This window comes from Thermomyces lanuginosus (genome assembly GCF_041956635.1).
Source record: "Thermomyces lanuginosus strain ATCC 200065 unplaced genomic scaffold VTN49scaffold_24, whole genome shotgun sequence".
In the NCBI taxonomy this organism is placed as follows: Eukaryota; Fungi; Ascomycota; class Eurotiomycetes; order Eurotiales; family Trichocomaceae; genus Thermomyces; species Thermomyces lanuginosus.
The window spans coordinates 57943-85730 of NW_027192358.1; the positions used below are offsets into that span (position 1 = coordinate 57943).

General features: G+C 52.3%; 12 protein-coding genes and 1 non-coding gene across 13 annotated transcripts; 6 read left to right on the top strand and 7 right to left on the bottom strand.

Annotated features, from left to right (window-relative positions):
• Window positions 1-48: 48 nt before the first annotated feature.
• On the bottom strand, window positions 49-2027 carry VTN49DRAFT_1935 (uncharacterized protein; the record flags this gene model as incomplete). The annotated part of the gene is made up of 2 exons (XM_069409604.1): window positions 49-1815; window positions 1884-2027. 2 exons carry the CDS (start codon window positions 2025-2027, stop codon window positions 49-51), a joined length of 1911 nt encoding a protein of 636 aa, XP_069269692.1.
• Window positions 2028-2085: 58 nt separating this feature from the next.
• On the top strand, window positions 2086-4580 carry VTN49DRAFT_1936 (uncharacterized protein; the record flags this gene model as incomplete). Its single annotated transcript, XM_069409605.1, has 6 exons — window positions 2086-2236; window positions 2282-2344; window positions 2412-2491; window positions 2543-2694; window positions 2744-3767; window positions 3816-4580. 6 exons carry the CDS (start codon window positions 2086-2088, stop codon window positions 4578-4580), a joined length of 2235 nt encoding a protein of 744 aa, XP_069269693.1.
• Window positions 4581-5502: 922 nt separating this feature from the next.
• Window positions 5503-7365, top strand: VTN49DRAFT_1937 (uncharacterized protein; the record flags this gene model as incomplete). Its single annotated transcript, XM_069409606.1, has 2 exons — window positions 5503-5977; window positions 6038-7365. 2 exons carry the CDS (start codon window positions 5503-5505, stop codon window positions 7363-7365), a joined length of 1803 nt encoding a protein of 600 aa, XP_069269694.1.
• A 375-nt stretch (window positions 7366-7740) lies between these two features.
• Window positions 7741-9133, bottom strand: VTN49DRAFT_1938 (uncharacterized protein; the record flags this gene model as incomplete). The annotated part of the gene is made up of 3 exons (XM_069409607.1): window positions 7741-7923; window positions 7980-8087; window positions 8147-9133. 3 exons carry the CDS (start codon window positions 9131-9133, stop codon window positions 7741-7743), a joined length of 1278 nt encoding a protein of 425 aa, XP_069269695.1.
• Window positions 9134-9454: 321 nt separating this feature from the next.
• Window positions 9455-9527, top strand: VTN49DRAFT_t29. Its single transcript has one exon. It is a non-coding gene; the product is annotated as a tRNA-Thr (tRNA).
• A 157-nt stretch (window positions 9528-9684) lies between these two features.
• VTN49DRAFT_1939 (uncharacterized protein) lies at window positions 9685-11116 on the bottom strand (the record flags this gene model as incomplete). The annotated part of the gene is made up of 2 exons (XM_069409608.1): window positions 9685-10059; window positions 10118-11116. The coding sequence occupies 2 exons, from the start codon at window positions 11114-11116 to the stop codon at window positions 9685-9687; spliced, it is 1374 nt and encodes a 457-aa protein (XP_069269696.1).
• A 2988-nt stretch (window positions 11117-14104) lies between these two features.
• On the top strand, window positions 14105-15128 carry VTN49DRAFT_1940 (uncharacterized protein; the record flags this gene model as incomplete). The annotated part of the gene is made up of 2 exons (XM_069409610.1): window positions 14105-14248; window positions 14358-15128. 2 exons carry the CDS (start codon window positions 14105-14107, stop codon window positions 15126-15128), a joined length of 915 nt encoding a protein of 304 aa, XP_069269697.1.
• A 129-nt stretch (window positions 15129-15257) lies between these two features.
• On the bottom strand, window positions 15258-17411 carry VTN49DRAFT_1941 (uncharacterized protein; the record flags this gene model as incomplete). The annotated part of the gene is made up of 3 exons (XM_069409611.1): window positions 15258-16683; window positions 16735-16897; window positions 16952-17411. 3 exons carry the CDS (start codon window positions 17409-17411, stop codon window positions 15258-15260), a joined length of 2049 nt encoding a protein of 682 aa, XP_069269698.1.
• A 504-nt stretch (window positions 17412-17915) lies between these two features.
• On the bottom strand, window positions 17916-19426 carry VTN49DRAFT_1942 (uncharacterized protein; the record flags this gene model as incomplete). Its single annotated transcript, XM_069409612.1, has 3 exons — window positions 17916-19142; window positions 19198-19342; window positions 19410-19426. The coding sequence occupies 3 exons, from the start codon at window positions 19424-19426 to the stop codon at window positions 17916-17918; spliced, it is 1389 nt and encodes a 462-aa protein (XP_069269699.1).
• A 689-nt stretch (window positions 19427-20115) lies between these two features.
• VTN49DRAFT_1943 (uncharacterized protein) lies at window positions 20116-22014 on the bottom strand (the record flags this gene model as incomplete). The annotated part of the gene is made up of 4 exons (XM_069409613.1): window positions 20116-20930; window positions 20989-21459; window positions 21514-21917; window positions 21974-22014. The coding sequence occupies 4 exons, from the start codon at window positions 22012-22014 to the stop codon at window positions 20116-20118; spliced, it is 1731 nt and encodes a 576-aa protein (XP_069269700.1).
• A 418-nt stretch (window positions 22015-22432) lies between these two features.
• VTN49DRAFT_1944 (uncharacterized protein) lies at window positions 22433-23131 on the top strand (the record flags this gene model as incomplete). Its single annotated transcript, XM_069409614.1, has 2 exons — window positions 22433-22733; window positions 22803-23131. 2 exons carry the CDS (start codon window positions 22433-22435, stop codon window positions 23129-23131), a joined length of 630 nt encoding a protein of 209 aa, XP_069269701.1.
• Window positions 23132-23628: 497 nt separating this feature from the next.
• On the bottom strand, window positions 23629-24087 carry VTN49DRAFT_1945 (uncharacterized protein; the record flags this gene model as incomplete). The annotated part of the gene is made up of 1 exon (XM_069409615.1): window positions 23629-24087. The coding sequence occupies one exon, from the start codon at window positions 24085-24087 to the stop codon at window positions 23629-23631; it is 459 nt and encodes a 152-aa protein (XP_069269702.1).
• Window positions 24088-25905: 1818 nt separating this feature from the next.
• On the top strand, window positions 25906-27632 carry VTN49DRAFT_1946 (uncharacterized protein; the record flags this gene model as incomplete). The annotated part of the gene is made up of 3 exons (XM_069409616.1): window positions 25906-26919; window positions 26979-27086; window positions 27135-27632. 3 exons carry the CDS (start codon window positions 25906-25908, stop codon window positions 27630-27632), a joined length of 1620 nt encoding a protein of 539 aa, XP_069269703.1.
• Between the last annotated feature and the right edge of the window lie 156 nt (window positions 27633-27788).

The window sequence follows — 27788 nt, forward strand, 5'->3', positions numbered from 1 at the left end:
TACAGCTACTCTTAGCGAAACCCATATGACCCAGAATAATATTTATTATCATGTAAAAAACAACTTCCTCTGTCTAGGATCATGATCTTCGGAAGTTCCTTTGGCGCCGAGCTTGCGTTTCCGCGTCGCTGCTACCACAGGAGAAGAAGATGACGCCTTTCTCTGCGCACTCCTACTCTCATTTGGATTGGGGCTGTTATTATTAGTAGAGTCCTCACCTGATTCCCGGAGCACGTCGAAGATGGCTTGTCTAGAGAGACAGGAGTCCACGTGCGCGTTGAAGGTGCGGTCGTCGGCTGCTTGCGGGCGGTTGCAGATTGGACAGTCCCAGAAGTCTGGTTTGCTGGGTTCGTGGCTGTCCTGAGCTAGATTTGCATCAGCAGGATTTGGGGGAATTCGATCATCGAGATCGTTGTCTATTGGCTTCGGCGATATGTCGCGAGACGGCTGCTCGCTGGTGATAAAAGGTTCGCTATTTTCATTATCGTCGTTGAGTTGTATATCGGCAGATCCGGGATCCTCGACTGGCGTTGGATTGGGGCTCGCTTTCCGCGTGGTGATGCCAAAGAACTCTGTGAGCCCGACCTTCTTCGTGCTAACCAAGTGCGTGCACCGCAGGCCGAGCAGCCGCAATCGAAAGTTCGGGATCTCCTTCTCGAGCTTTGCCAGCATCGGAAGCGCATAATTATACAAGTCCTGAGCGAGATGGACCGCCTTAGGAGGTACCGTTTGTCGCGTGAGGACCTCAAAAGTGTGCAGCTTGACTTTGAGCACGAGCGTGCGCCCCTTGACCTGGGCCCGTGCGAGGTCCTTCTCCAGCTCCTCGGCAGTCCAGCGTAGCTTCGCGCGGAGGGCGGCCGGGTCGCTCATCTCCGCAAACGTGCTCTCGGTTCCCACACTCTTACGCTCATGTTCTTCGGCAGGCTGGATCTTGGTCCGGCCGAGGCCGAGGTAGCATTGGATAAGAAAACGGTAGGCCTTATCACCGAAAAGTTGGCTGAGATAAGCACGCTGAGGGTAGATGTCGCCGCAGGTGTGAATCCCGATGGAGTTCAGCTGTCGCTCAAAAACCCGTCCGATCCCGTTGATCTTGCGCACGGGTAGGTCCTTCACAAAGTCCATCACCGCCTCGCGGTCGTTGGGGATGAAGTACTGCCCGTTGGGCTTGTTTTTGTTGGACGCAACCTTGGCGAGTTTGGCGTTGGGCGCAATGCCAGCCGACACGGAAATCTTGGTTTCTTCTAAGATCCGCGCCCGCATCTGCTGCACGGCTTCCTGCGGATCCATTCGGTTCTCATCGCAGAAGGCCGTAATGTTTAGATAAGCTTCATCAATGCTGGCGCTCTCGAAGCAAGGGTCGTACTCGGCCAGGATCGCACGGATCTCACGCGCTTTGGCGGTGTACTTCTCGTAGTTTTGGGGGATCACGATCAAATCCGGACAGAGCCTTTTCGCTACGAAGGCAGCCATCCCACTGCGACATCCATATTTGCGGGCCACGTAGTTACATGTCGTAAGAACACCTTTGCCGACGGCCATGGGCTTCTCCCTAAGCTCCGGGCGGTCGAGCTCCTCGACCGCAGCAAAGAAGGCATCGCAATCTATATGCACCACGATCTGCGTCAAATCACGACTCGATTCCAGTTCAGCGATGTAGTCGTCAACTCGACGCGTTTCCGCGGAGAGGTCCAGCCGCTCGAGACGCTCCTTGTGCGCTACGATCTGTTTGATCTTCTCTGTGAGAACCTTGTCTCGGTTCTCTTCATGGTTGAAGAACTTGGATCCTTTAGAGACTTCGTATATGATCTCGGATACCTGATATCACCATTAGCGTTTGAGCTGCGGACAAAGAGAGCCATCATCGCGTAAACAATCCTACATACTTTGCGCTGGTCAACCGCGTCCTGGCCGGCCTTCAGCAGAGAAGGCCCCAGCAATGAATATTTCAAGCTCTTGTGATCCTGGGACGCCTGCGGAGCTTCCTCAGTTGCCGTTCCGTTCAATCCGTTGTTCCCTGGTGCATCCATGGCCGCCACCGCCTCGAATCGCTACGCCTCTCGAGGACACGCAGATCGAAACACCAATATGAGTGACGCCAAGTCACGTGATCACGCGTTTCTGCCTGATCCAGGTCATGATGTTGCCGATGGCGCTCGTGGCGGAGGGACCAACAAAGACACGCCGAATGGCTTCCGCATCATGTGGATCCTCGACACGGACGGGGATTTATTGAATGGTATGTTCGCTTGACATCAGTGAGGATGATATTGACTGTGCGCAGGAAAACGGATCTGGCTGAAGCCAGGGAAGAAATACTTGTTTGGCCGGATCAAGCAAGATGGAGGTATTATCTAGCCCTTAGTATCGAATATATCACTGTTCAGAGCCAACGTGAGAGCCGTCGCGTTTAGTCCGCCATGCGATTCAGCATTCATCAATCTCGAGAAAGCACTTGGTCATCGAAGTGTCACCTGTCAAACCAGGCGATGGTGTACGAGCAGCGTCTCCGCGAGCCACGAGCTCCCAAGCTGACATGTCTTAGACCCATATACACACCAAGTCTAAACTGACAGTCTTTGATCAAAACTCGAAATGCGGAACGATTGTGGATGGTGTTCAGATCAAGGGTAGCAGTAGAACTCTGACGGGAGATGAACATAGAATCCAACTTGGCCGATATCAACATGCGCTGAGGTAAGGTTCCCGAAACGATCATCGGGGATGCGGATGCTAACGTCTTCAGGGTCAAGTGGACTCCCACCGTTCTTAGCTTTTCCTTTTCATCCAAAGAACTCAAGGCCAAGGACCCTCTGGCCACATACCGGTCCCGTCTGGAAGATCTCGATATCAAGACAGTTATTCCCTACGTCGTTGGGAAGACTACGCATGTGGTACAGAACAAGCGTAATACAGCAAAGGGTTTGCAGGCCTTGATCAATGGAAAATACATTGTTCAGGATTCGTACATCGATGCGCTCGTCTACGCGGCTACACCCAGTGACTTGGAGGCCGTGGAGTCTCTTTCCCCGCTGGAGGAGGATTTTGACGCCGCCTGGCCGGATCCCGCCCAGCATCTTCCGCCTCCGGGTAAAGAGCCGGTCCATCGTCCAGCAAAAGCGTTTGCTCCAAACCCAAACAGAGCTAATGTCTTTGAGGGATATACATTTGTGTTCTGCGATCCTTCTCAATTCGAAAACCTGCAACCACCTATCAACAACGGACATGGCAAGGCACTGTTATTCCAGTTAGAATATGGTAAAACCAAACCGGAGGAACTGGTACAGTTTATGAGAAATGCTGCCGGAGAAAAAGGGCCCGGTAGCGGACGCCAGGGCAATGGTGGTGTGGTTTTGGTCCGGTTTCGAGCCAAAGGTGAATTCGAAGAATGGTCCATCGAACTTGGAAACCAAGTTGCTCTCATGACGGACCAACGCGTCATCGAGCAGAGTGAATTTCTCGATGCTATTCTGAATAATGATGCTTCGCTACTCTGTCGTCCTTTACCTCGCGAAGAAGTGACCTCGCAGGTCGAGCAAATTACAGAAGTTGCACCAACACGCCGACAAACCTCGGAACGAATTACCTCACCGCCGCCTGCAGCGCAGTCGGATGAGGCATCGTCCCAGCCTGCCCCGACGCAAGCCAGCAGACGATCGAGGTCGCGGCCTTTTGTCAGCAAAGTCAAAACTTTCGACGATGGCTTCGACATCAATTCAATACCAGAGTACACCTTGGAAAAGGGAGACGGGGCTGCCGAGAGCAATCTAGTACGTAGACAATGCCATATCTCTAGCTCGTTTCCTAACTTGTCTCAGGCACAATCGCAGGCAAACGCTGCACCCGCAAGCTGCTCTCATATGGAGGAAAATGATGATGGAATGGCGGATCTTCTACCAGGTGCAAACGCAATGAAGCGTCGCAGAGAAGAAATGGGCATACGGGTACACTCGGAGGAAACATCACAGCCCAAAGAAGAAATACGGAAACCCAAGCGGCAGAAACTTGATGTATTGGAAGCGGCACGTCGACGCCGTGAAGAGGTCGAGGCAGCAGCCCGCGGCCACAGTGTCGACGAGTCCTCGTCTCTTCAAGTGGCGATCGAGGGCATGACGCTAGATGAGATGAAAAAGCTGGTTGTTGTAGAGGAGATGGACATTCCTGTGCGCAGGAGACCATCCCCCACTATGGAGGAAACTGAAAGGTGGGATGAGCGATGGAACGGGCGGAAGAACTTCAAAAAGTTCCGCCGCAAAGGCGAACCGCGGACGTCGCGAGCTCGGGTGCAAACGGTCATTGTTCCCCTGGAGGAAGTCCAACGCAAGCACTTTGGTATTGGGGACCGCTACTGGACGACGGAAGACCCGGAGGTGAGCGGTGCGACCAGTTCCAGGCGGTCAACTCAGCAAAATCCGCGTGAAGCCAGCCAGACCGAAAGCGGCCGCTTGATCTCGGTCTCACAGGCCGAGTCCCGCGAACCGACGCCACAATCCACTGTCCGTCCGACCCAAAAACGACCCCGCGAAATCCGCGACGACAGCGATGACGAGGAGTTGCGGTTCAGATTTAGGAGGAAGAGATAAATGCGGCTACTCATGAAGGTCACTATCATCGTCAGCCATCTATGTACAATAAGTACTCAGACAAGAGAGTCGATGCTGAATCATTCCGTAGCTATCCCGAAGTGGGCCTGAATTTTTCTTCGCCAGATAGGAGTTGTAGAAGTTGTTGAAACAACTCGCTGGGGTGATACGAAGATTGTTGAGGCTGAAACTTAAGTCAGGCCACGCCAGTTGATCCTGCGACAAATCCAGACATCGGCCGGGGGTTATTTCGATCAAAGGACCCTTGCTAGCGGTTCTTCCCTCCAAACTGTTGGTACTATTAATTCTCTTCGAGGTGCACGATTGCGGCCTCGATCTCATCGCTGTCTTCGTTTCTAGTGAATCAGTGTCGCCCTTTGGTTTATTACTCCGGTTGCTCTACTCTGATCCGTTATTGGTTTCACGAATTCACCCATTGCTCATCCGTGACAAGAGGAGGATAATAAATCATAAAAATCGAACTTCGGTTACCGGTTGATTGTATTCCTCATATTTCTATCGCTCACCAGCCTTACTGCCGAATCCTCCGTGTCCTCACCCAACGCCAGCCACCTTTGACGCCCAAGCCCGCGCCGGTAACCCCTCGAAAGCCCAGTCGCTCCAGCACAGCACAAACCCTCCGGCAGCCCCGCGCTGGGCTACGCTGGCTGGGTTAGCGAATTATCAGAGTTCCGACTTGCCGTCTGGCCGGTGATTCGACGCGTGGCGCTTGCGCTGGGTCGTTGGTTGACCGGCACAACGCTCGATCGGTCAGTCCGCAGAATGGAGCCTAGTATGCTGGAACCGCTGCTAAAATGCAACAGACGCAGGTCCTGGTGATTTCAACTTTTTTTACGTCTAGATAGCATTATCTTCTTCGCCTTTTCTTTCTCCTCGCGTGACACTCCCGTCGATAGCCGTCATGATCACTACGATACCTCCCCCGCGTCCGGTCTCCGTCAACTCGTTGACTCGAGCACCAATTCCGATCCAGTCGTCCATGTCATCGCAGAAGGCCGCGGCGGCGGGAAACCGATGCACGAGTTCCGAGGTCGGGCCCCATGATGATACGGATGTCACGATGTCGCTAAGCGCGTCGCTGGAGTTCCAGCACGGGTCTGATACGGAGATGGTGGATTCGGTGAACCTCCCAGAGCCGCATCACCGAGTCGGCCGTCCAGAACTACAATTTGAAAATCTTCCGATCGAGATTCACGAGGCTATACTGGACCATTTGTTCGGGGAGCGTACATCACCATCAGCCTCCAGCTCGGGCCGTCCGGCGCAGCGAAGCTGGGTCAAGGCGCTCCGTCATCCGCGACGAAAGGCACTCTCGAATCTGGCTCTGATTTCACCGATCTGGAGACCGCTTGTGCAAGGCCGGATCTATAGACATAGTATGTGACATTACCATACCGAATGAGTCTCTATCTAAACGCAATTCTAACCTAATGCAGTCAAGATCAAAGGAACCAAGGACGGCCTGGACGAGTGCGCGAGATGGTTCGAACAGCACCCGCATCTGATCCAACACGTCCGCCATATTGAGTTCTGGGTCCCTGTTTGGGGCCAGAGAACGAACAGAGCCCAGATCCCGCAGCTCCTACCGACACGTCGCTTCATGAATGAGGAAAACGGGTTGACAGACGTTGCAGCAGCACTACAGGCGACAACACAGGGATGGGACCACGTAGGGCGGGCCGCTCATCCCTCGACCCATTCAAGTTTCTTCATGGCCAGCCAAAACGCGACATTGGAGGAGATTTTCCGCCATGCGAGAATATACTTCCCCGAGGCGAAAATCCTGACGCTAGAAGCTGGTCATTGTAAAAAGCCGCCGTTGATTCGGCATTTCGCAAACGATCCGTCTGGTTTACTGGGCATGAACAGTCTGGATGTGCTGCCCGGGATCCAAACATTTGTCATGCGCGGCGCCTGGAACATTATGCGGGACTATCGCCACTGGGTAACGCTGTCTAACGCACTTCCTTCACTGCGGGAATGGCACTGCGCCTATGCCGAGCCGCGGTTCGAAGGTTATCAGACCATTGCGCGTGCACTGTCGACTCTGTCACCGAGAATCGTGCACCTTAATCTCTGCTTGGAAGGTTTCCACAACAAGGAGCAACTACACTGGTTCTACGAGCGGCCCGGCCAGCAGCATCTGTGCCGGCTTCTTGGCGAGGTCGCGCCGCGACTGGAGCATCTGACCTTCACCGGCAACGTCTGCGCGGAGCTCTTCCGTTGTGCGCGCGCATCCCTACTCAACAACCCGCGAGAGTCCCGCCTGAAGTCGCTTGACCTCGTGGTCAAGAATTGCTGCCGACAGTCGTCGCCTCAGGACGACGCAGACTCGCCATTCTTCGAAGAGCCTTCTGGCATCACCAACCTCAAGTTCATCCGTTCGTTCGAGAAACTTGTCCTGAGCACCGTTGGGGCGCTGGACGTCTTCCCGGAGCTCACATTCATCCGCATTCGGTTCATTGACCTAGACTCGACGTGCGCGCTGCTCAACCCGTACTTCCAACTATCCAACAACCAGTGCACCGGCCTCTGGAGCGAGGAGATTGTCGAGACTCTTGCGCGGGTCCGGCCGTCGGCGAGCTTTGTCGAACTCCGCCAAGGCATTTACCTACACTACGACGATCACAACAATACCCACCACCACCATCACCATCACAATCACAACACCAACACGATTGGCGGCGTCCCATTCCCTCGTACAAGACCACTAAGCATCCACGCAAACGCCTACGAAATTCTCTCCGATGCCGCCAAGGTGTAGAGACTGCATTTTCCCCCTTCTAAACATCTATCGCTGGCCGATCTTAGTACACTTTTCTCTCTCTTTCTCAAAAGCTTTTCTGCTTCCTTTTTCTTTTTGCATTTCGCTGGTTCTGTGACATCATAATACCCCGATCTCTGTTCTGTTTTGTACCGCATGGTTCTTTTTTTTTTTTTATTGCGCCGGAGGTTTAATTGAAGGGAGCACCAAGGTTACCTGGTTTTCTTTGCGGTGCGTGCGGGTAATGGTATCGGCGCGGCAGTTTTGCTCCAGATAGTCGTTGCAAAATTCAAGTATATCCCCGTTTTAGATTTCCAGTTCTATAAATCCACAATTCTATCTAGTGATGGTACCAATGGGGTTCGGAGATGGAACTCATGCATGTTTCTTTGTTGGGGTAGTACTCGCGGACCGACTCCCGGTGCCGACGTCGCTGATAATGATGCCCAGAATCCAAATATTAACTGCGAAGAACACCAAGGATGCGAGCCATAGGCCCGGCACGAATGTCGAATGGCCGAGGAATTCGATTTGGTAGCCTTGTTGAAGCCAGGCGGCCTGGGGAGAGTCGTCAGCTTGTGTAAACGGTGTGGAAGAAGTGAATAGCTTCTCACCTGCGCAGCGACCCAAAGTAGCAACGCTAGGATTCCCAGGGGGGGCTTCTTAAGAAACGATGAAGATGGGAGATAGAGCGGGAGGAGAACGAGGTACCATAGGAAGTACTTGTATCCCATCTGTTAGTCACATTGAATGTCATGGGGTGTGTTGTAGAGGACATTACCTGACTCGTGCAGACTTTATTGAATGTGACAAACGCAAAAGTCTGCGCTAGCATCGCGCCCGGAAGGCTCTTCTTCGCAAGGGCAAGAGGGATGCCCACAGCGGCGAGAAAGAGCTGCGGAACGAACGCGAGAGACTCGAAGCGGAGTGGTCTCGGCCTCCTGTTATCCGCCGCAGCGGCCGACAGATAAAGGAGCGTATTATACGGAGAGAAGTTATGTCGGTGGTCGATGCGGGTGAGATGATGAAGAAAAGTGTGTTGTAGAAACGGCGGCCCATAGAGGGCGTACATGAGCAGATTGAGCCCGACAAAAGTGGTCAGCGCCCATGCTGCGAGCTTGATGCGGGCCGGGGTGATCAATTTGCGGATTTGGTTGACGATCCAGGGGCCAGGATGGTTGATGCTGCCATCCTCCAACCACCACGCCATGCTCACGGCGTAGATGAACGGGTAGATCTTGAAATGCACGCCGAATCCCAGCAGGAAACCAGCAAGGCCAATACGGCGCTTGAGCAGCGCCCATAGCGTCGCGATGACAATGACGCCCAACAGGCCCTCCGAGCTGCCTCTCGTGCTGATAGTGGCCACCATTGGATTCAGCAGCCAAATGGAAGCGAAGCGCAGGGCGCGCTCATCTGCCATCTCGCCGCGGCCGTACTCAGTCTGCAATACTTGGACTAGCAGCCAGCCGGCGATAAGGTCGGCAACGGCGAAGAGGACCTTCCCGAACGAGAACCACAGCCATGCTGGCTGCCATGCCGTGGGGAGGAGCAGCCATGCTAATAGCGGCGTGTAGCGGTATGTCTCCCGGGCGTAAGGGCTGTCATGCTGCGACACGAACCGGGATGCATCAGTGAAGACCATGTAATCAATGTCCGTATATTTCACGGCCGAGTGATTGTCTTGGTAGAGGCCATAGAACAGCAGAACGAGTCGTAGGAGACCCGCAGCTGTGAATATGACACTGCGAGATTTGAATGGCGACATGGTTGCTGATCTGGCCAGACGTACACTAGGCTATAGCAGCAGTGCTTTTATTTATTTTCCTGCTGGCTGATCGACAAGGAGGTAGCGTCGAGATGTTTAAGCACCATTGGTTGGGCTGGCCAAATCAAATAGATGAGTTTATAGTAACAGTCAGACCTGATCACGCTCCAATATTGTTTGAAGTCATTTTATCCTCAAAATTGTGTCCCTGGGAGAGAGAGGACGAACGACCGCTGCAGGGGCTTTTGACACGGAACGATCTTTCATCCATCACTTATAGTTAACTCATATAGAATTAAACCGACCTGGTTGGCAACAGCTGCTCGAATAGCTCAGTTGGTAGAGCGCTTGACTAGTAATCAAGAGGTCTGGAGTTCGAGTCTCCATTTGAGCAGTTGCTGATTTCTTTTTTTTCCCTTTGTTACTCCACAATCCTGTCAAACAAGCTCGTTGAAATTGTTTATTATATCGGGTTCTACGGGCTCTATTATTTTCTCTATCTAAGAAAGAAAGGAAAAAAGAATTGGTGTGAATCTCCTCGCGGATGTATTCTAATCGAACAGAAACTTTTTCTCATCGAAAACGCCGCTTGACCCTGAACTGCAGGATCTACTGTCCTGTGGTGTAGGAATTTCGATTTTCTCCGCGTCGAACTCGAACGCCGCGTCTCGATCGGAACGGCTCTGCTTGAGTCGCAAGGGCAATAACCACTCCTTGAACCTGGACTCTATGACGCCTGCATCTCGGTATCGCACATCCCATAGCTTCCGGGATGCCTTGAACGCTGTGTTGACGTCGTGTCTCCGTAACGACTCGTATATCTCGAACGTGGTTTGTAGGGGATAATCAAGGTACTGCGCTAGGATACGCGAAAAGAGGATGGCATCGTCAAGGGCATAAGTGACGGATTCGTCGCGTGGCAGCATCTGTGTGAATGATCAGTACTCTCTTTTTCTTGGACATTCGAACCGTTACTTGGCTTACTGCATGCGCCGCGTCCCCCAGCAGCAGGGCCTTGTCAACATGCCATCTTCCGCCGGGGGGTACCTCGTGAATTGGATACAACAGCCACTCGATATCGGTGGCCGCAGCCACTTCTCGGACGCAGGGAATGGCGGAGTCGCCGAAGCGTTCGAAAATTTCTCGCCGAAGAGACTCACTGATCAATGTCTGTCGATGCGGATCCCCTTGTGCGTAGCTCTCAACGCGATGATCTTCGACTGCCTCCTCCCGACATTCCACCATTGCGGACAGAAACAGTTCCTCGCGCTGTTTGTCAAAGAAGCTCATGAGGAACGATCCGTGGCGGGAGATATTCAGGGACGTCGTCCGAAAATGTGCCGATGTTCTCAATCTGCTTGTGGGTATCGTGCTCTGCACAAGAGAGAATCCGGAGTACTGTGCTGTATATCCGGGATCGACAATTTTCGTGCGAGTTGGCGAATTCACTCCGTCACAGCCCAGTAATAGATCACCGTCGGCCGTTGTTCCATCTTCGAACAGCACCGCAATTCGGTTCGGGATGTTTATATGTGTGCGGCCCACGAGCTTTTTCCCAAACACAATCTGTACATTTCCTGTCTTCTCCGCTGCTGCTATCATTGCTAGCGTTAGGGTGATCCGTAGGACCCGTCGCCCTTTATACCGCTTGTCGCAATCGCCCGAATAACCAGTGCCATTTTTCCCGGTGAAATCAATCATCCCCAATTCCTTCCCGGTTCGTGTAGAAAAGATTTCAATCGCATCGACTTCCACGCCAGCCTCTGGGCCGAAGCGGTCAAGTTCATCGAGCACACCTAACCTGTCAAGATAACGAAGAGCGACGGGACCAAGACTGATTGCACCACCGCTCGTCGAGGGCACCGCATGCCGCTCGTAAATGGTAATTTGGAGATCTGGTCTGAGAGGAGAGAGATGATAAGAGAGGGTCAGCGCACTGCAGAGACCGGTGAGTCCGGCGCCGATGATGATTATATCATTCATTGTTGCTAGAGCTATATAGTATGCTGTTGATGGACACTCAACAACCTGTACTACTCGTAGCTCAGAAATTGCGAATGCTCAATTTCATATTCAATTCCTGGCTGTCAGTCCACACGGACGCCATGGCGTCCGCATGAAGATTCTATGTACGTGATACATACACGTCAGAGATGGAAAAATGATAACTTTGCCTAGAACAAAATTTTCTCAGCTACTGAATCTCGATCGTACGAGTCCCACAATCGGCTATTTTCGTGCCGTATTGACGGCATAACGGGGCTGATTTTATCGTGGAGCCTCGGCTTTCTCCATAGCGACAACGGTCTAGCCAGTACAGAAGTTGGATCTAAGTCGGATGACTTTTTGGATGGAGTAGATGTACCATGTTTCGAGGCAACTGGACGGAAATTTGGTAGGCTCACGTGAAAACATCTGACGCCGATGACGTCGTGGACACAAAAAGCGTCTCCGTTAGTCGTTGTCACAGCTCTGTGATGATACCGTCGGGTGATCGAACTTCGGAAGCGGTGAGAAGAGCACTGCCGTTGTTGAATTCTACAAATCGCTCGACACCTCTGATCCGAGAGGCTTGAACAACCCATCACCAGGAATTTCCTTGGTGTATAATACATTTGCTTTATATTGTAGTTATCGCAAGCTGTCAATGCAAATTCGCCGAATATCCTTGACTGCTGGCCTGGAGTACTTGGTGCTGAAGGAGTCGACTGTCGTGTGACAAGCTCCGAAGCTTCGGTGCCCATAAATTTAAACGAATGCAAGGGGATGCAAGATGATGTAGGTAACTCTTGGCAGCCGAATCCAATCCGCGCACGCTTGGCACAGAACTCATCTCGGATCAAAGTCCTTGTTGCTTGGACAAGAAACTCAGCGTTCGCACACCATCGCTGATGCATGGCCTCGAGAGTGACATTCAGGACTTCAAAATAGTAGTACTGTGCTCCGGTCGTCCGTTCCGCAACTGTCGGGTTGGGTTTCCAGGGGAACCCAGAGAGTCCGTGGAAATCGATCAGGACGGTGCCGTGTGCCTCCCGACGAAATCATGCGCGGGCCAGTCCTTGGAACAGCGTCACTGCAAGATGCATACGATCCGAACATGATATAACGTGGATGACAGTCAAATCATTGTATATGCGATCTGATCTTCGACATCAACTGTGCAGCATTGGAGAGGCAGTTCACGGAAAGCACATTGCACGTGGTGGAATACTTCGTGATGAACAGTAACATAGCAGGCTTAGGATTTGGCCGTCGTCCACGTTATACCATGGTTGGATCTGATGCAACTTGCAATGGCACTGTTCCCCAGACTGACTCAACCACAGATCGTCGGGAGGAGTACGGCGCCATGCTGATCGCCTTCCATGAATTCTCCTGAGCTCCCCTGGAAACCCAAACCGGCAGCTGCGGAACCGACGACCGGGACACAGTATTTGAAGGATGTCACAGAACTTCCGATGAGTGGTGGCAAGCTTATATAAGCCTATAACGCTTTCTGCAAGTCCAATAATTCATAAGTACTCCGAAGCCGACAAAGAAAAGAGAAGAAGCAACCGGCGACGGGCTTCGTCGCCTTGTTCACAGTGCTGGCGGACTCCTAAATGAAGCTTTGTGGCTGGTCTTCGAAACATTTTGAACTAGTTGAGCAGCGATGCCTTCAGTTGAGCCCTACGATTCAACCATATCGGAGGGATTTCTGAACGTTCCTAAATCAATGGTCACGTCAACCCACTGGGGAACACATGTAGGGGCCGGAAAGCTGTAATATTACCTCGAATGCCTGGGAAGGCTCTTCATCTACACCGCACAGGTCCCGTACGAACCACTTGTTTCCCAGAACCCCAGCTGTGAGAGAGACCGGCTCTGGAGAGGCTACCACCAGCGAGTGATGATGTCTCTTGTCTCTACAATCACCTTCATGCGTTTTCAGGGCCGAGAAGACAATACGGATTAATATGTACATTGAATACCATGGCCTTGGGTGAGAAGAAAGGGGAAAGCGGCCTCATTCTCGACTTTCGGAATGCTATGGAATAGATCCCTGGTACAGTTTACGACAATGATACACCTTGCGCTACCACTGGCACGACCGGTTGGAATGGCTCTTCATCTCAACGTCGACACCGTGACGGGCATCCACCGTCCGTGGCACTTGGATATCCGAAAGGCCAATGTTCTTCGGGGTTTGCGGCTCCAATTTCCTGAACAGGAGTGCAAAAAGTATCTATTTTCAAATGATGCACTGCCTTCGTTACTACCTTTGGCGACCGTGAGGTCTTCGGCATAGCTAACCTCACATCAACCCTGAATTCCCGGATGAAATGACGTTTATCTCAATGGACGTGGATGATTTAAGAAAATATAACCCGCACTGAAGACCTTCTTTCAACCGGGAATTGCGAAACCATGCATATGCGAGAGCTTTGGTCGTTCCTCCACTGATTCTCTTTTCGACATCCATTGGGAGCTAATCATGCCAACGGTTCGTAGTCTAACCTAGGAAACCCGAACATCGAGACACAAGCAGCCCTGTTCCTCAGTTTTTCGAACCCCTGAAGCTCTCCTGGAAAAGCAGTTGAAGTTAAATGCCAGAGACCAGAAAAGTAAATAAGGAATGCGAGCCAAGCAGGGATGACCCAAAGGCAAGCCCATGCAAACCTGTTAGGCGCCCAATCTCCGCGAGCCAGACATTGTGATTAAGGTTCACGAGCCTCTGTCGATCTATGCGTCTGAAATTCTGACCGCCAAAGATGACCATCTTGGTTGATGCATCTCACAAAACGCCTCTTGCGGCCCTTGCTGATGTGGCGATGCAAGTATGTGTCACAACATGCCGAACCGGCAGATGATATAAACGTCGTGCTTGGCTGGCCCGCTGGTTCGAAGCAGTATAACATTTGGGCGATTCCATTCAGGTATTATTGACAAGAGCACGTACGATCATATTGTCTGAATAACGATCTCCTCGTCATGACAATTGAATCTCGGCCGGTGTCGGCAGCCACCATATTCCGGCAGAAGCTCGCAAACGGCGAGTTCATTCTGGCGCCAGGAGTGTACGATGGGTTCTCCGCGCGAGTTGCGCTGGAAGTTGGATTTGATGCATTATACATGGTACAGACACAACATCAACAACCTTCTCTGCTTGTCAGTGAGGGGTCTCTAATGTGTTCTGAGGGCTGGGAATGTTGATAATGGTGATCTTCAAAAAATCAATTTATAGACCGGAGCAGGATCCACCGCCTCGATGCACGGACAAGCCGACCTCGGTATCTCTACCCTTAACGACATGCGGCAGAACGCCGAGATGATCGCTAACCTCGACCCACGGGTCCCCTTGATTGCCGACGCGGACACCGGCTACGGCGGCCCCATCATGGTAGCACGGACGACGGAGCAGTATGCGCGGGCCGGGGTCGCCGCGCTGCACATCGAGGACCAGGTCCAGACGACGAAGCGCTGCGGGCACCTTGCGGGGAAAACCGTTGCGGACCGCGAGACCTACATCGCACGCATCTGCGCCGCGGTGCAGGCCCGTCGCCGCATCAACAGCGACATCATCTTGATCGCCCGTACCGACGCCCTTCAGCAGCACGGCTACGACGAGGCACTGGCCCGCCTGCGCGCTGCGCGGGATGTCGGTGCTGACATGGGGATCCTCGAAGGCCCGCGATCCGAAGAAGAAGCGAGGCGGATCGTCGCAGATCTCGCGCCGTGGCCGTTGCTGCTGAATATGGTGGAGCATGGCGTCATGCCGACGGTCTCCGCCGAGGAAGCGAAAGAGATGGGGTTTAGGGTCATGGTGGTGCCGTTTGCGGCGTTGGCGCCCGCGTATCGTGCGATGAAGGAGGCACTGAGGGAGTTCAAGGAGACGGGTGTGCCGAAGACAGGCCTCTCGCCGCAGCAGATTTTTCGGGTGTGTGGGTTGGATGAGATGGTAAAGATTGATCAGGAAGCTGGGGCGGCGAATTTTCAGAATGGGGTGGATTTGTGATTAGATCCTTTATCGTGCACTCAAAGACAGTAGTTATGGCGGCGTAGAAACACTAAAGAATTCACTAGTCCTAGTGATATCATAACACTGGTCTTTTGAGGCTCAGACAGCATACATCAATCATGTCGTTTAGACTGTCCCATACGACCTCCGCTCCTCAATCTTTCCCGCAGAGCGTGCCAGCGCCCTGGCCTTGGTGGACACGTACGTCACCAGACATCCACCCACAACAACCACCAGCACGGTCAAGGCCACATTCACAGGGATCGGGTCACGATCAAACAGTTTGAATGTCAATGCATCCAGCCCTGCCTGCGCAAAGTTACACATGCCCGCCAACGCAATCACCAGCCCGTAGACCTTGCCAAAAGTCTGGAACCCAAACACCTTTGCCACGTAGTCGGAAACCGCGGTGTAGTAGAAGGGCCGGTAGAGTACAAATAGCGCGACGTTGAGGTATCCAATTGCAATGCTTCCCGGAATGCAGCCCAGGATACCGATGGTAGTGGACACGGAGACTAGGACGGCAAGAACGGTCGGGGTGCTGGTGTTGTCGAGAATCCCGCCGATAAAAGGAATGGCGAGAAGTCCGCCGACGGGGAGAGCCAGGTCAAAAAATTCGTTCAGCCGTCGGGAACGTTCTGGAGATGACAAAAGCGAATCATATTGTGTCCGAATTGTGGCGACAAAGTAGTTGATCCGTAGCATCTGCAGCGCAGTAAATAGCGCGATGAGGATAAACCACGGGGAGCGGATCTGCTGGAGCGCCGAAGCACCATGCATCACACCCCAAACGCCACCTGCTGCATGTTTTGCGGCAGGCTTGGTGTGAGCTTCTTTCCCCATCTTCTGTTTTTGCATAGCCTGCTCGCGCCGACGGCGGCTGGCGAATTCTGGGTTGTTTTCGTCGAAAATCAAGTCATCGATCCGACGATTGCCAATATTGTCGTCGAGCAGCTCTTGGATACTGCTGACGATACTCTGCCGATGCTCACGGCGATCCTGGCGCTGACGCTCGCCTTCTTCGCGGTCCGCGATGCTGGGATCCACAGCGTCATTGGCATCGTCTACGATGTTCTGCTCCGCCTGTAGCACAAGCTCGCCCGCCGTTTTGTACGAGGTCTTCGGCATCAACGTGATCTCGACAACGAAAATGAACAGAGGTACGACCAAGTATAAGGTGAAGAACGCTTGAACAGAGAATGCGCCGTCGGTGCTCTCATTGATGAGCCGGAAGACCAAGAACAATGCGCTAGAAGCATCAAACGCCCCGGTAAGTAGGGAGAGAATCAATCCAGAACGTCTGGGAAAGGTGTTGGAAAGTTGAAAGGATGAGATAAAGACGAACGGTCCGCCCAATGCGATGAACAGGTATCCCGGGATATACCCATCAAACGGAAGATGGCGGGCAAAGGCAAAGAGAAGAGTACCAATGGCGATAAATATACTGCCAATGACGCCGCTCACTCTGGGACCGTACACATCGAGCACGGTGCCGACGGGGAGAGCGCAGATGTTGGTTGCTACGGCGGCGATGGTGAACATCAAGTTCAACCTGGGATGATGTTAGACCAGGAGCATGGGACATCATGGCTGCATCGCCTACCGTGTTTCTTGGCCGTAGCATGTGTTGGTACCACGCTCGAGTTCATTCTGGGAGCATCGATCCCGGTAGACCCCCTCACGGATCAACACGGGCTTCAGCGCGGCGAAGCCAAACACGGGTCCCGCAGCAAACAGGCAGTAAAACACTGCGACCACAACCTGGGCTAATTATGTGTTAGTATTGACGATTAATCAAAGATTTGCTGGCATCGACATACCGATTCTCTTGCTGCGACTCACTTCAAATGCCGCCGTGGTTTCGGCAAAATGCCAGTTGGGATCCCGAAATCCTATCTCCCTCGCCAAAGGATCATCCCCTTTGGACCTCCCATTGGTAACACTGCCCGGGGAGACTTCATCCGCGGGGAGAAGGGACCTCCGCTCCTCATCGATCGCAGCTTGAGCTGCTGCCGCACTGCTGCTATGGGCCCACCCTCGTCCCGCATAGGGGTTAAAGCTCAGTTTATGTCTGATGGTGTGTGAGGGTAGCGTCGACGGATAGGAAGCGGACAAGAACAATGTATCGGTATCCCATTCATCATGATTCTGAGCCTGGGACGCACGAGGAGTAGCCTGTCCGTCGTCATTTTCTTCATCTTCAGTGATGGTCCGCCGGCGGACAAAAGGGGGTGGCTGATGCTCCCACGACTCCAGGTAGGAGACTCGACTCAGAGACATAGTTTACTGCGGCAAACCAGTGCACATGTATGTATGCATTGATACTCAGCTAGCCACAGATGACTGGCTCAATGAAGATTAGTTTATTCAGCATGCAGCCGAAGTCAATCGAGAGCGATTGGATGCAGAATAGCGACAAAAAGTTCAGACTCCTTTTGTTTCTGATATTTGCCAGCCGCTCAGGAAAAAGGGAAATGCCAATTCTCAAGTGTCCAAATGCATAATTCGTATTTACAAACAGGGGACGATTCCTGCTTTTTTCAAGTTGGGAGATGAAGTTGGACCGCGACGTCATTGAGAACAATCCTCGCCGATACCTGGCCAATCAGATCGATCAGGAGAGAGCGGGTCACGTGGGGCAGCTCGGCTTTGTGGGGACTGATCCGCTTCCGGACCCGGAAATTCATAAACTTACTATCAGAGAGCATACAGTAGGCGAGTGGTGAACACAGATCGAGAACTAATAGCGAAGAGGGTATATACATGTGTCATCAAAAAGCACACTCATCTTGTGGACGGCCACGGACCATAAGTACCAGCATTACTGGACGACCGGGGCCGATACTTTGTACGAAATGGCTTAATATATTCCTCTCCAAAGCTCCGCCGCCGAGCCTCTTGCGGCGGCGGCTCGACATAGACATAGAATCGGGGAACATCTGCAGTTTTGGGTGACGGCGTGGATTCGCTTGTATCGTCGAATACTCGCTCTCGAAAATGGAGGCTTGATGGACGATATCGCCGGGAACGTTTCTCAGCGTTTTCATTCGAGAAATAAGGACGGCTACGGCGCTCATTGTCAAGTGTCTCGTCGTGAGAATGCCGTCGATGTCGTGGCTCGTCATATAACCGAGACGATAGACGGCTGCGTGGGTCTACTGAGTTGCGACGGGGAGGCGGCCGAACAAAATCTTCGTCCATGGAAGATTCAGACGAACTAGAGTAGCTATCTTGTCGTTGTAGTCGTGCCGATGGCCGATCAAAAGTCTCGCCGGTTCTAGATCGGCGGGTGTTTGAGCGTCCTCGTTTCGGAGGTGGAGACGGCGAGCGTGGTGACGAGCGTGGGGACGCATTCTGTGAGCGGGAGCCCCTTCGGAAGCGATCGAAGTCAGTAGCAAATCGAAACGGCCGCGGCCTTTTGTCATCCGGGCTTCTTGGTCGTCTAGGCGGCCGAAAATCTTCGACCGACGAAGGTCGGGACCTTCGAACACGGGATCCACGATGGAGGGGAGATCTATGATAGTAGGAAAAGTAGTCGCGAGCAGGCTCGTCTGGCGAATGGCGTGGTGGTGTGTTCCAGGCTTGATGATCATGCTTTAGTTGCTTGCTCAGTTTCTCGTGCCATTCTACCATATCCTGATCGGGAACCTTTGGGAACACCTCCCGAGGAATCACTTTCGGAAAAGCGACCCCTTTCGCGTCCATGATATCCCATTTCTCCAGCGCAGTTTGTAGCAAATGATGATGTTCGTCTGGGTCGAGCAAGATTTGAATTGTTTCCCACCGCACGAAACCAATGGGTAACAATGATGGAATGCAGGGCGGTTCAAAGGCGTTTGACGTCGGCTGCAGACTGTGGAAGCAGCCGAGTTTCTGATAGATGAAGGACAGAGACCAGTACGGCGTCTCGAGGAACAGGGTGTCGTAGTTACGGCCCGCCTCCCGGTAAAACGCCGCCAGCTTTGTTGGCGTCAAGTCGGGCCCTATGTTCGATGGTTCAAACTTGGTGGCCTATATCCGAGTTAGGCCAGGCACTTCAAGTAGGGAACAACCATGATGCACACACAATGACATGCGCAATCCCAAGACACAGCTGTTCAAGTAATGGCGTTGGACTCTTGTCGGGATTGATTAGGGTACTCCAGTAGTTTTCCTCTGGTGGAGGTTGCGGGGACTCCATCTCGCAAGATGCGGAGTTTGAGCGTGAATTTCTGATTCAGGGACATATGTGAGCATATCAACTTGAATCAACGCAGAGAAAAATATATGGAACCGTACAGGGGAACGAGCGACATTAGATTGGATCTCCGCAGGCAGAATCACGTTCAGGTACAGGCACCATGTCACATGCCAAGTATCTCAGGCAACCGAGAGAATGGTACTAAGCCGTCATTGTGCTTTGTTGATTGAGTCGTGTAAATATGGAGAAATCGAGTCAGATGTGAGTCAACTGCGAGGCAACAATCGATATTCATGAGTGAAGAATCGATCCATATTAAGACTCGACAACATATGACATTCGGGACATCACAAGGCGGACACTCAATATAGAAATGCTGGTCTGTGGCTGTGACTGTAATGGCACTGGGCTAGTTTATATGAACGGAATCTTTGCCAGTTGGTAGGCCAGTCTAACGAATCCACCTTAAAACTTAACGTTGGCGCGGGGCTGTCGCCAGCGGAGTGACGACCTGAGGTCAGACCATCGAGTCGCCAAACACGAGCCTAAATGACAATGCCTCGAGTCGTGCTGCAGGAACATCGTAAGGCAGAACATGATGTTTTTTGTTTTAAAATCATTCTTGAATTGCTGGCTACGTTCGGCAGATAGTACTGATGGTATTGCTGACGATGAATATACTATGTTCCGACATCCATAGTAGGCCAAGCATTCATACTATCCAAGGATGAGTGATTAATTGCCGTGGGAGTAACACGTCTTCATCAGAAAATATGTGCTATGTCACAAAACCCTTCAGCGCAGTTAGTCCACTTCAAGCAAACTGTACTTCTCTCCGGCCCGCTCCAGCGCATCCTCCACGGCTCTCATGTACCCAAGAACCTTCTCCTCCTGCCAGCGACGCCCAACAACCTGGACAGCAGTCGGGAGGCCGGCCATCTTCTCTGCGTCGTAGTACATCCAAGCTCCTCGAGCGATGCTATTGTAGCAACCCAACTCTCTCAAGACGGACTTGTATCCATTTTTACCGCCAACCGCCAACGCGTCGCGCTTGGGATCGACGTGGCCAACGGGAATAATGCCAGCGGAATAGTCAAGAAGGTTCCACAAAAACGTGTATCCACACGAGGAAACGGCATTATGCATTGCCCTGTGAGGGAGCGCAGGCGTCGCGTTACCGGGGCAGAGGATGAAATCGAACTGCTGGGGTTCAGAATCCCACCAGGTGTGCCAGGTCTTTCTGAATGCCTCGCGCTGGAGGACGAGCCGCCACAACTCGGCTGACGACTTTGGACCGAAATGACGGATGAGGGTTGCCCATTTTTCATCCCTCTTGATGTACCGCACATAGAGGTAGTAGAGGAATCGTAGCGGTCGTGGGAGGTAAGCAATTCGCGTTAGTTGGGCAGCGCCCGGATCGTTTGGCTCTCCCGACAACCGATGAGAGTTGAAGGTGACGCAGCCGTCGGAATTGAGCAATTGCGACGCCAGGAGGAGACCAGTAAACGGATCTGCCGATGCAGGAGGGATGACCTCGACCACTGTATGACCCGCAGCGATTAGGGCATCAACAGTGGTATCAAGAGCACGAGCGATCGCCGGCGTCGGTGGGACGACTCCTGTGATTTGACCATGTCAGAAAGCTTAAGCATGTGCAGGGCTGGGTCTAGAACGGACCATCCGAGCGCAGCACCCCTACGCGAAGTTTCTTCTCTGCAGCTTCCTTCTCCTCGTCCGCCCTCCAAGCGATGGGGTGTACTGTATAGTCATATTTCCACGGTTGCATTTGTATGATTGAACGAGTGAAATAGGTGAGATCATTTAGGGTCCGAGCCATGGGGCTGAATACGCTTGGGACGCCCTCCTGTCCAGGCATGCTAGTGTCGATGCCAGTCTTTGGCCAGCGGCCAGTGCTGCAGCGCAGCGAGTAAACGCCACTCCACGCGGCAGGGACTCGCACAGAGCCTGCTACATCGCTGCCAACACCGATTCTACCACCAAGGGCCAGAATAGCTCCTTCGCCACCGGATGATCCACCGGGAGAGTAGCCAGATACATGGGGGCTATCGCAGGTTCCCCAGAGTCCGTTTGCCGATTCGAAGCTCAGAAGAGTCATCGGCAATGCGGTCTTGACGTAGGGAATAGCACCTATTTGCAAGGTTAAATCAGCAGTGTTGCAGAACTGGTATTTTTTGGACTTACCGGCATCTTTCAGGATCTTTGTCAGGACGCCATCTTCCTCCAATGGTTTCTCCGATTTCCTCGCATAACCCACCGACGTGTCGAATCCCCTAACGTTGATGGAATCCTTCAGGGACACTGGGATGCCAGCCAACGGTCCCTTGATGTTTATTTCCTTGGTTGCCCACTGCTCAGCCTCGGGCCAAAGAAATTCAGTTATGCAATTCGTCTTGCGCTGAGCTCTAACAGCGACGCGACCATATGTGCGGAGAACATCCACTGGTGAGATGACTCCGTTGTGTACATCGTTTACGAGCTCTTCAATGGGCCGATTGATGATGGATTTGTCTTTCTCTGTCAAGACGGAACCGTGTTCGGTCTCAAACCTAGCCACACGCTGTGCGCGGTCGGCTTGTTTCCGCTTGCTGCGGAGAGTTAGGGTTACCGGTACCTTCACCAGGAGAATGATGAGAAAGCTTACCGGATACGGAGATACTGAAAATAATCGAATGGCGGTAGCATGTTTCTGCTCGTTGACGACAATTTCTCACAACTATCCAACAAACAGAATATAACGATTGACCAAGGAACGCAAGGACTCAGCTAGGGACATCGGAAGTACTTATCGGCCAAATATGCGGGGAAAGCTGATATCGCCGTTGATAAGCGGCCAGATTCCCGACTGCCGGGCCTTTCTTGGCAGGTCCCAATCAACACCGGAACAACCCCGGCCCGGCATTGCATCATTGCCGGTTCCAAGCACGTGATCTCCAGCCACAGTGACGGTGCAACGAGTGCTGAGTCAGCTAGCGCCAAGATCAAGCGATAAATGATTGGTTGTTTCAATTGCTTAGTCCTGCCATTGCCACAACTTCTGGAATCGGACCTGAGCTTTGCTGTCTCCCATCAGACCTTCACTCGGGAATCCAGGAGAGACAAAATGGCGAACTATCTGGCGTCGATCTTCGGCACGGAGCAGGATAAAGTCAACTGCTCTTTCTATTACAAAATTGGCGCCTGCCGGCATGGCGACCGTTGCTCTCGCAAGCATGTCAAACCATCGTACTCGCAAACGATTCTGATGCCGAACCTGTATCAGAACCCGGCGTTCGATCCGAAGAACAAGATGAACCCGCAGCAAATCCAGAATCACTTCGATGCGTTCTACGAGGATATCTGGTGCGAGATGTGCAAATATGGTGAAGTCGAGGAGGTGGTGGTTTGCGATAACAACAATGATCGTATGTTTCCCTTGATCATGTATATCCCATCTCTCTTTGGACGGAGATGGTACTAACATAATGTTGCAGATCTGATCGGCAACGTCTACGTGCGATTCAAGTACGAAGAGGATGCACAGGCAGCTTGTGATGCGCTCAACTCTCGCTGGTATGCCGCACGGCCGGTATACTGCGAACTGTCGCCCGTGACGGACTTTCGAGAGGCCTGTTGTCGACTCAATAGTGGCGATGGATGCGTGCGCGGTGGATTCTGCAATTTCATTCATCGCAAGGATCCCTCTCCGGAACTCATGCGGGAGCTGGAATTGTCGACGAAGAAGTGGTTGAAGATGCGGGGCCGGGATGCGCGCAGCGTGAGCCGAAGTCCGAGTCCGGAACCGACGAGAAGAAGATATTGAATTTGATATGCGCTATTTAATGTATGCATTATTATGGCTGGCTATTTGTTCCGTACTTGCTTGGTATGAGGCACGGCGTTTGGTTCGGGTCCGGTCAAGACTAATTTCTCGGATAGTCATGAATCAAAACATCGTATACTGAGCCTGTATACCGACGTATGTACATTTGGCATCGTTCTGAACTTTCCCCCTATATCGACACAGCCATTCCGAACATGCTAAACATCGTAGCAGACGCGTCCGCCCACCGATCAGTCTAAATACGAAACATGTACAGTCAAGCAGAGAGCCATATGGCCTTGAAAAAAAAAAATTAGGAGGTTTGATACCAGTTATTCTTTTTCAGGAACCAGATTGTGACTCCCACACCGATTGCGAGAAGGATAATAGAGAGAACGATAATCGTACCCCAGATTCTTGTCCTTCGAGCTTTGCAGCGTTGGCGTGACAGCCATGTTTCTCTGCTTTCCACACAGTCAGCTGGAAACGGGGTAATGTCATATGGGAGAAACAGACGATGATGTCCCTGCGGCCTGATGGATCCGAGATAACTCCTCATCTCGATGCACGGCCATGGAAAAACGGCGCCAGAATTCCTCCGGGTTTGCAACCACGCCTATCTCGTTGGAGGTCGTTGGTGTCAATGGGACGGATCCTGTCGATCGTTTGCTTTGTGCAGCTTTGGGTTTTGCTAGTGGAAGCTCTTCACTGCTGATGGCGGTGACAGTGGGCGAGGGAAACGAGGGAGCGGAAACCACAGGCATTGTGGTCTCTTTCTTCGGCCTTGAGCTGGTCGTGTCGCTGGCAGGTGATGTTTGTGACATTGCATTCGACTGGACGTCGGGAACGCTGGACTCTCGCTCCGCTGATCTTTGTGTGTCTGCTGTTGCGAGGCGTGGATTGGAGATGATATTTCCGTCAGGCGATGTTGGCGTGGCTATTTGCTCGGACGACATGTTCAATGACAGGATTCGAAGGTCTTCGTGACTGTCTTCGGTGCTCACAGTGGACTAATTGTTCATCAAGCTTTCCACAAGGTGTCTGAATTGATTTTGGTTCAGTGTCGGCTCACCATCACATGTTGTGGACCATCAACGCGTCAGCAAACAAACAAAAGATGCTCTATACTACACTGGGAAAGACGATGCATGTAGGAACAAGACACGGCCCGGAGAGCATGGAATGCAGAGGCTCCAAGGTCCAGTCAGACCCTTACGTCGCGACTATCCGTTACTGGTGGAATGGGATTCCCTGGTAATTTCGGAGAATTGGTCTACCATAAGGCATGGAGGCTGTATTCTCGGCAGGGACATGACGATCGACAGAGTCTAGGCAGGAGACTCTTCGATTCAAACACCAAACTCAACTAACCAACCAAAGAAGCCTTCCAGGGCAAAGCCGCAGCAATGATTTGTCTCATTCTGTTAGCCCACGATCACGACGATCGATTTACCAAACAAAGCTCTCTTCAACGCAAGGGACTAAGGCCGTATCTCTAGCAACCCTAAATCGGAGTCGTGGCACTCCAAGATTTGTCGGTGAACTGATCAGTTTCAGTTGAATTTAATATATTATGAAACTGGCTTTAGCCGCTGATATCCGTTCTCGCCGAAGAGCTAAAGCTAGTAAGCACGTCTGTGAGAGTGCTTGGGAATGTGCTGTTGCTCCAGCCAGGCTGACTGGCCATTTGGCTATAATCTACTCGTACTCCGTACTTGTATATCACGTGAAAGTCGCTGGGTAAGACGTTATCGGTCTTGGCAGAGTCTTGGCTTTCCGTCCCTCCTGACAGGTTCGATGCCGTTCGACTTGGACGAACCGATAAGAGTGAAGAATGAACCCGAGGGCCATGTTTGAGAATCAAGTGCTGTGCTTTTGTTGTGATGAAGATCTACTCGCTTATGACTCAGAATTTGAGGCATTACCGCTTGTGTACTCTTCGGCAGAACGAGACAATTACTGTACCTGGTCCGAGCGTGTACTATCTTGTCTTCACCTGTATGTAGCTCTTCGTGCTCTTAACGAAGTAGATTGATCACAGATGATCTTGAGAACTTGCTTGACTTGTTGCTGACGCGATCATGCTCTACGTCTGCGTGATCATTTGGGCATAGTTAGAGACTTCAAACTTTTCGTAGACTCGAGTGGGCGGTTGATTTGTGACCCGAGATTGAAATCACGAGATCTGATAAGCTTTGCTTAAGGCTCCTGGGTCGCGGTCATTTCGCTATCGACTCATTCAGTACTCTGCGTCCACGGCCGTCCTTCCGTTCCGTCGGTCTATCAAATCGAATTCATATATCTAGCAAGAGGGATATTATTCCTTTCCAGCTCCTACGAATCTTTACCCGCGACAACTGTTCGTCGACCTCCCACTCATTGATTCCGCACTCCACCTCCTCAGCCGTAGCTGAAGCGTGGAGAGCAACCATCGTCAAACAGCTACAATTGACTAGGGCGACGGAACTCGAACTATTACGGCAACACGAAGATCGGGCCTCATTCACGGACGCAGAGAAACGGCTCGAAAGCTCCAGCACAGGGGTCGTCCGAGCCGCCACCCAACGGTGACCTGAACACACCGGTTACTAGTCGATTTCTACAAGACTACAACCCTGGACTTCCCGGCCCGCCCTGTCAATGAAGCCTCGTCGAAGCGGAGAAGACTAGCCTCTCCCAGGGCAGTAGGCAATCAGGAACCATTTCCATCCGCCACACTCCCCGCACTGGTAACGCCGAATTTCTTCAGCCCCTTTGCCGTTTACCCACCGTTCATGTCGTCTCCCGGCTCTGCATCTCAGAACGCACAAGGTCCCACGTCCTCTACAACCATCTTCGGGACCTATCTTTTTGAGCCATCTCAGCCGGATAATGAATATGGCAACAGTATCGCTGGATCCTCGTCGGGTTCGTCGGATAGCCACAGCCAGTCACCTTCTGAATCGACTGGAAGAGGTGCTGGTTCTTCTGCAATAGACCGCAAACGACGGTTGACGAATACCTCCACAGACGGAGGCTCGTTTCCTCAAAGACAATCGAGAATGGATGCCGACCCTGGACCGAGTAGCAGCACGGCCAGTGTTCATCGGCCTTTGCCCCAGCTCCCATCGGGTGGCAACGGCAACGGTAACGGTGGTGGAGACTCAGCACCGGGCTCCTCTCGAGAAAATGCCATCGATTTGTCCTCGCCAACAACGAGTCCTCGACCACGTCATGAACTATCTCGTCAACACAGCCGCAGCTCACCAACTTTGCCGACCGCTCAAGACAACTTCATGGAATACACCTTACCTCGATGGCAACCGGACTCCGAAGTGACTCATTGTCCAATCTGTGGAATTCAATTCAATCTCTGGTATCGGAAACACCATTGTCGGAAATGTGGCCGAGTAGTATGTGCGTCGTGTTCCCCTCACCGAATCACCATTCCTCGACAGTTCATTGTTCGTCCTCCGGATTCAAAAGACTCGTCACGGACGATTGATTTGATGGGCAATGCTTCCCAGCGGTCACCGCGCTCTGCAGGTTATGCCTGGAACCCAGCTCTCGGAGGCGGTGAAGAAGTGAGATTGTGCAATCCGTGTGTGCCAGACCCTAACCTAGACCCGCCGGCCGGGTATGGACATGCGAGGTCTGGACCTCAGCCGATGCCAGGATCCGGTTGGGGAGGATCATTCCCATCAAGCAGTTCCCGGCATCGCGCTCATCGCTCTCTATCAGGATCTCAATCATATGATCCGCGAGAGGGAGAAACTGACTGGGAACGATATGATCGCATGATGCGAAGGGTGAGTTGTTTCCCTGAGCAGCTTTCATTCCTTCCGTTGCATTCTAACGTACCGTTCAGTATGGTGGTGGCAGCAGCGGAACGGCCCCGGCCAATGCTGCAGCCTTCTCGTCGCGATACGCCTTTCCGTATGACTCGCAACCGCCCTACTCTTCGCTTTCTGGACTTGTAAGTCACACCTGTTGCCTTTTCCAGCCACAGCTAACGTCTCTGCAGTTCGGCGGTCATCACCCTGCACCGGGGGGAAGCCATCATCGGGCCCGTAGTGATTATTCTGGGTCGAGATCTCCTGTCACTCGCTCGGATCGGCCTCGACATTCGGACCATGCTCGTAGAGCTCCTATTGATGAGCGTGACATTTGCCCAGTCTGTGGCAGGCCACTTCCGCCGCGAGGTGAAGGAGGCGACGAGTCTGCTCGGGAGGATCATATCCGAACTTGCATTGAGAATAATACACTTCGGGGGCGGTCACCACCTTCGGCATCCAGCCCCAGTACACAGCCTCCTTATATGATGCGGATGTTGTCATTCAAGGCAACCGAAAAGGACTGTGTCAACGAAGACGGCACTCCAGAAGAGTGCACGATCTGCATGGAAGAGTACGAGGTTGGCGTTCCGTTGGCTCGATTGGAGTGTCTGTGCAAATTTCATAAATCGTGCATCGTTGAGTGGTTTGAGCGGAAGAAAGAATGTCCAGTCCACAAGGTGTCTTAGCGGTTCGTTTTGGGATACCCTTGCGCGTTTGTTTCTGATCTTGTCTAGCGTTTGATCATGATTGCTCGGTCTATCTTTTGATTTATAGGTGCGTTTGCTCGATGCCAGTGTATATACAGCTTAGATGTGCTAGGATTTGAATTCAACACCCCTCTG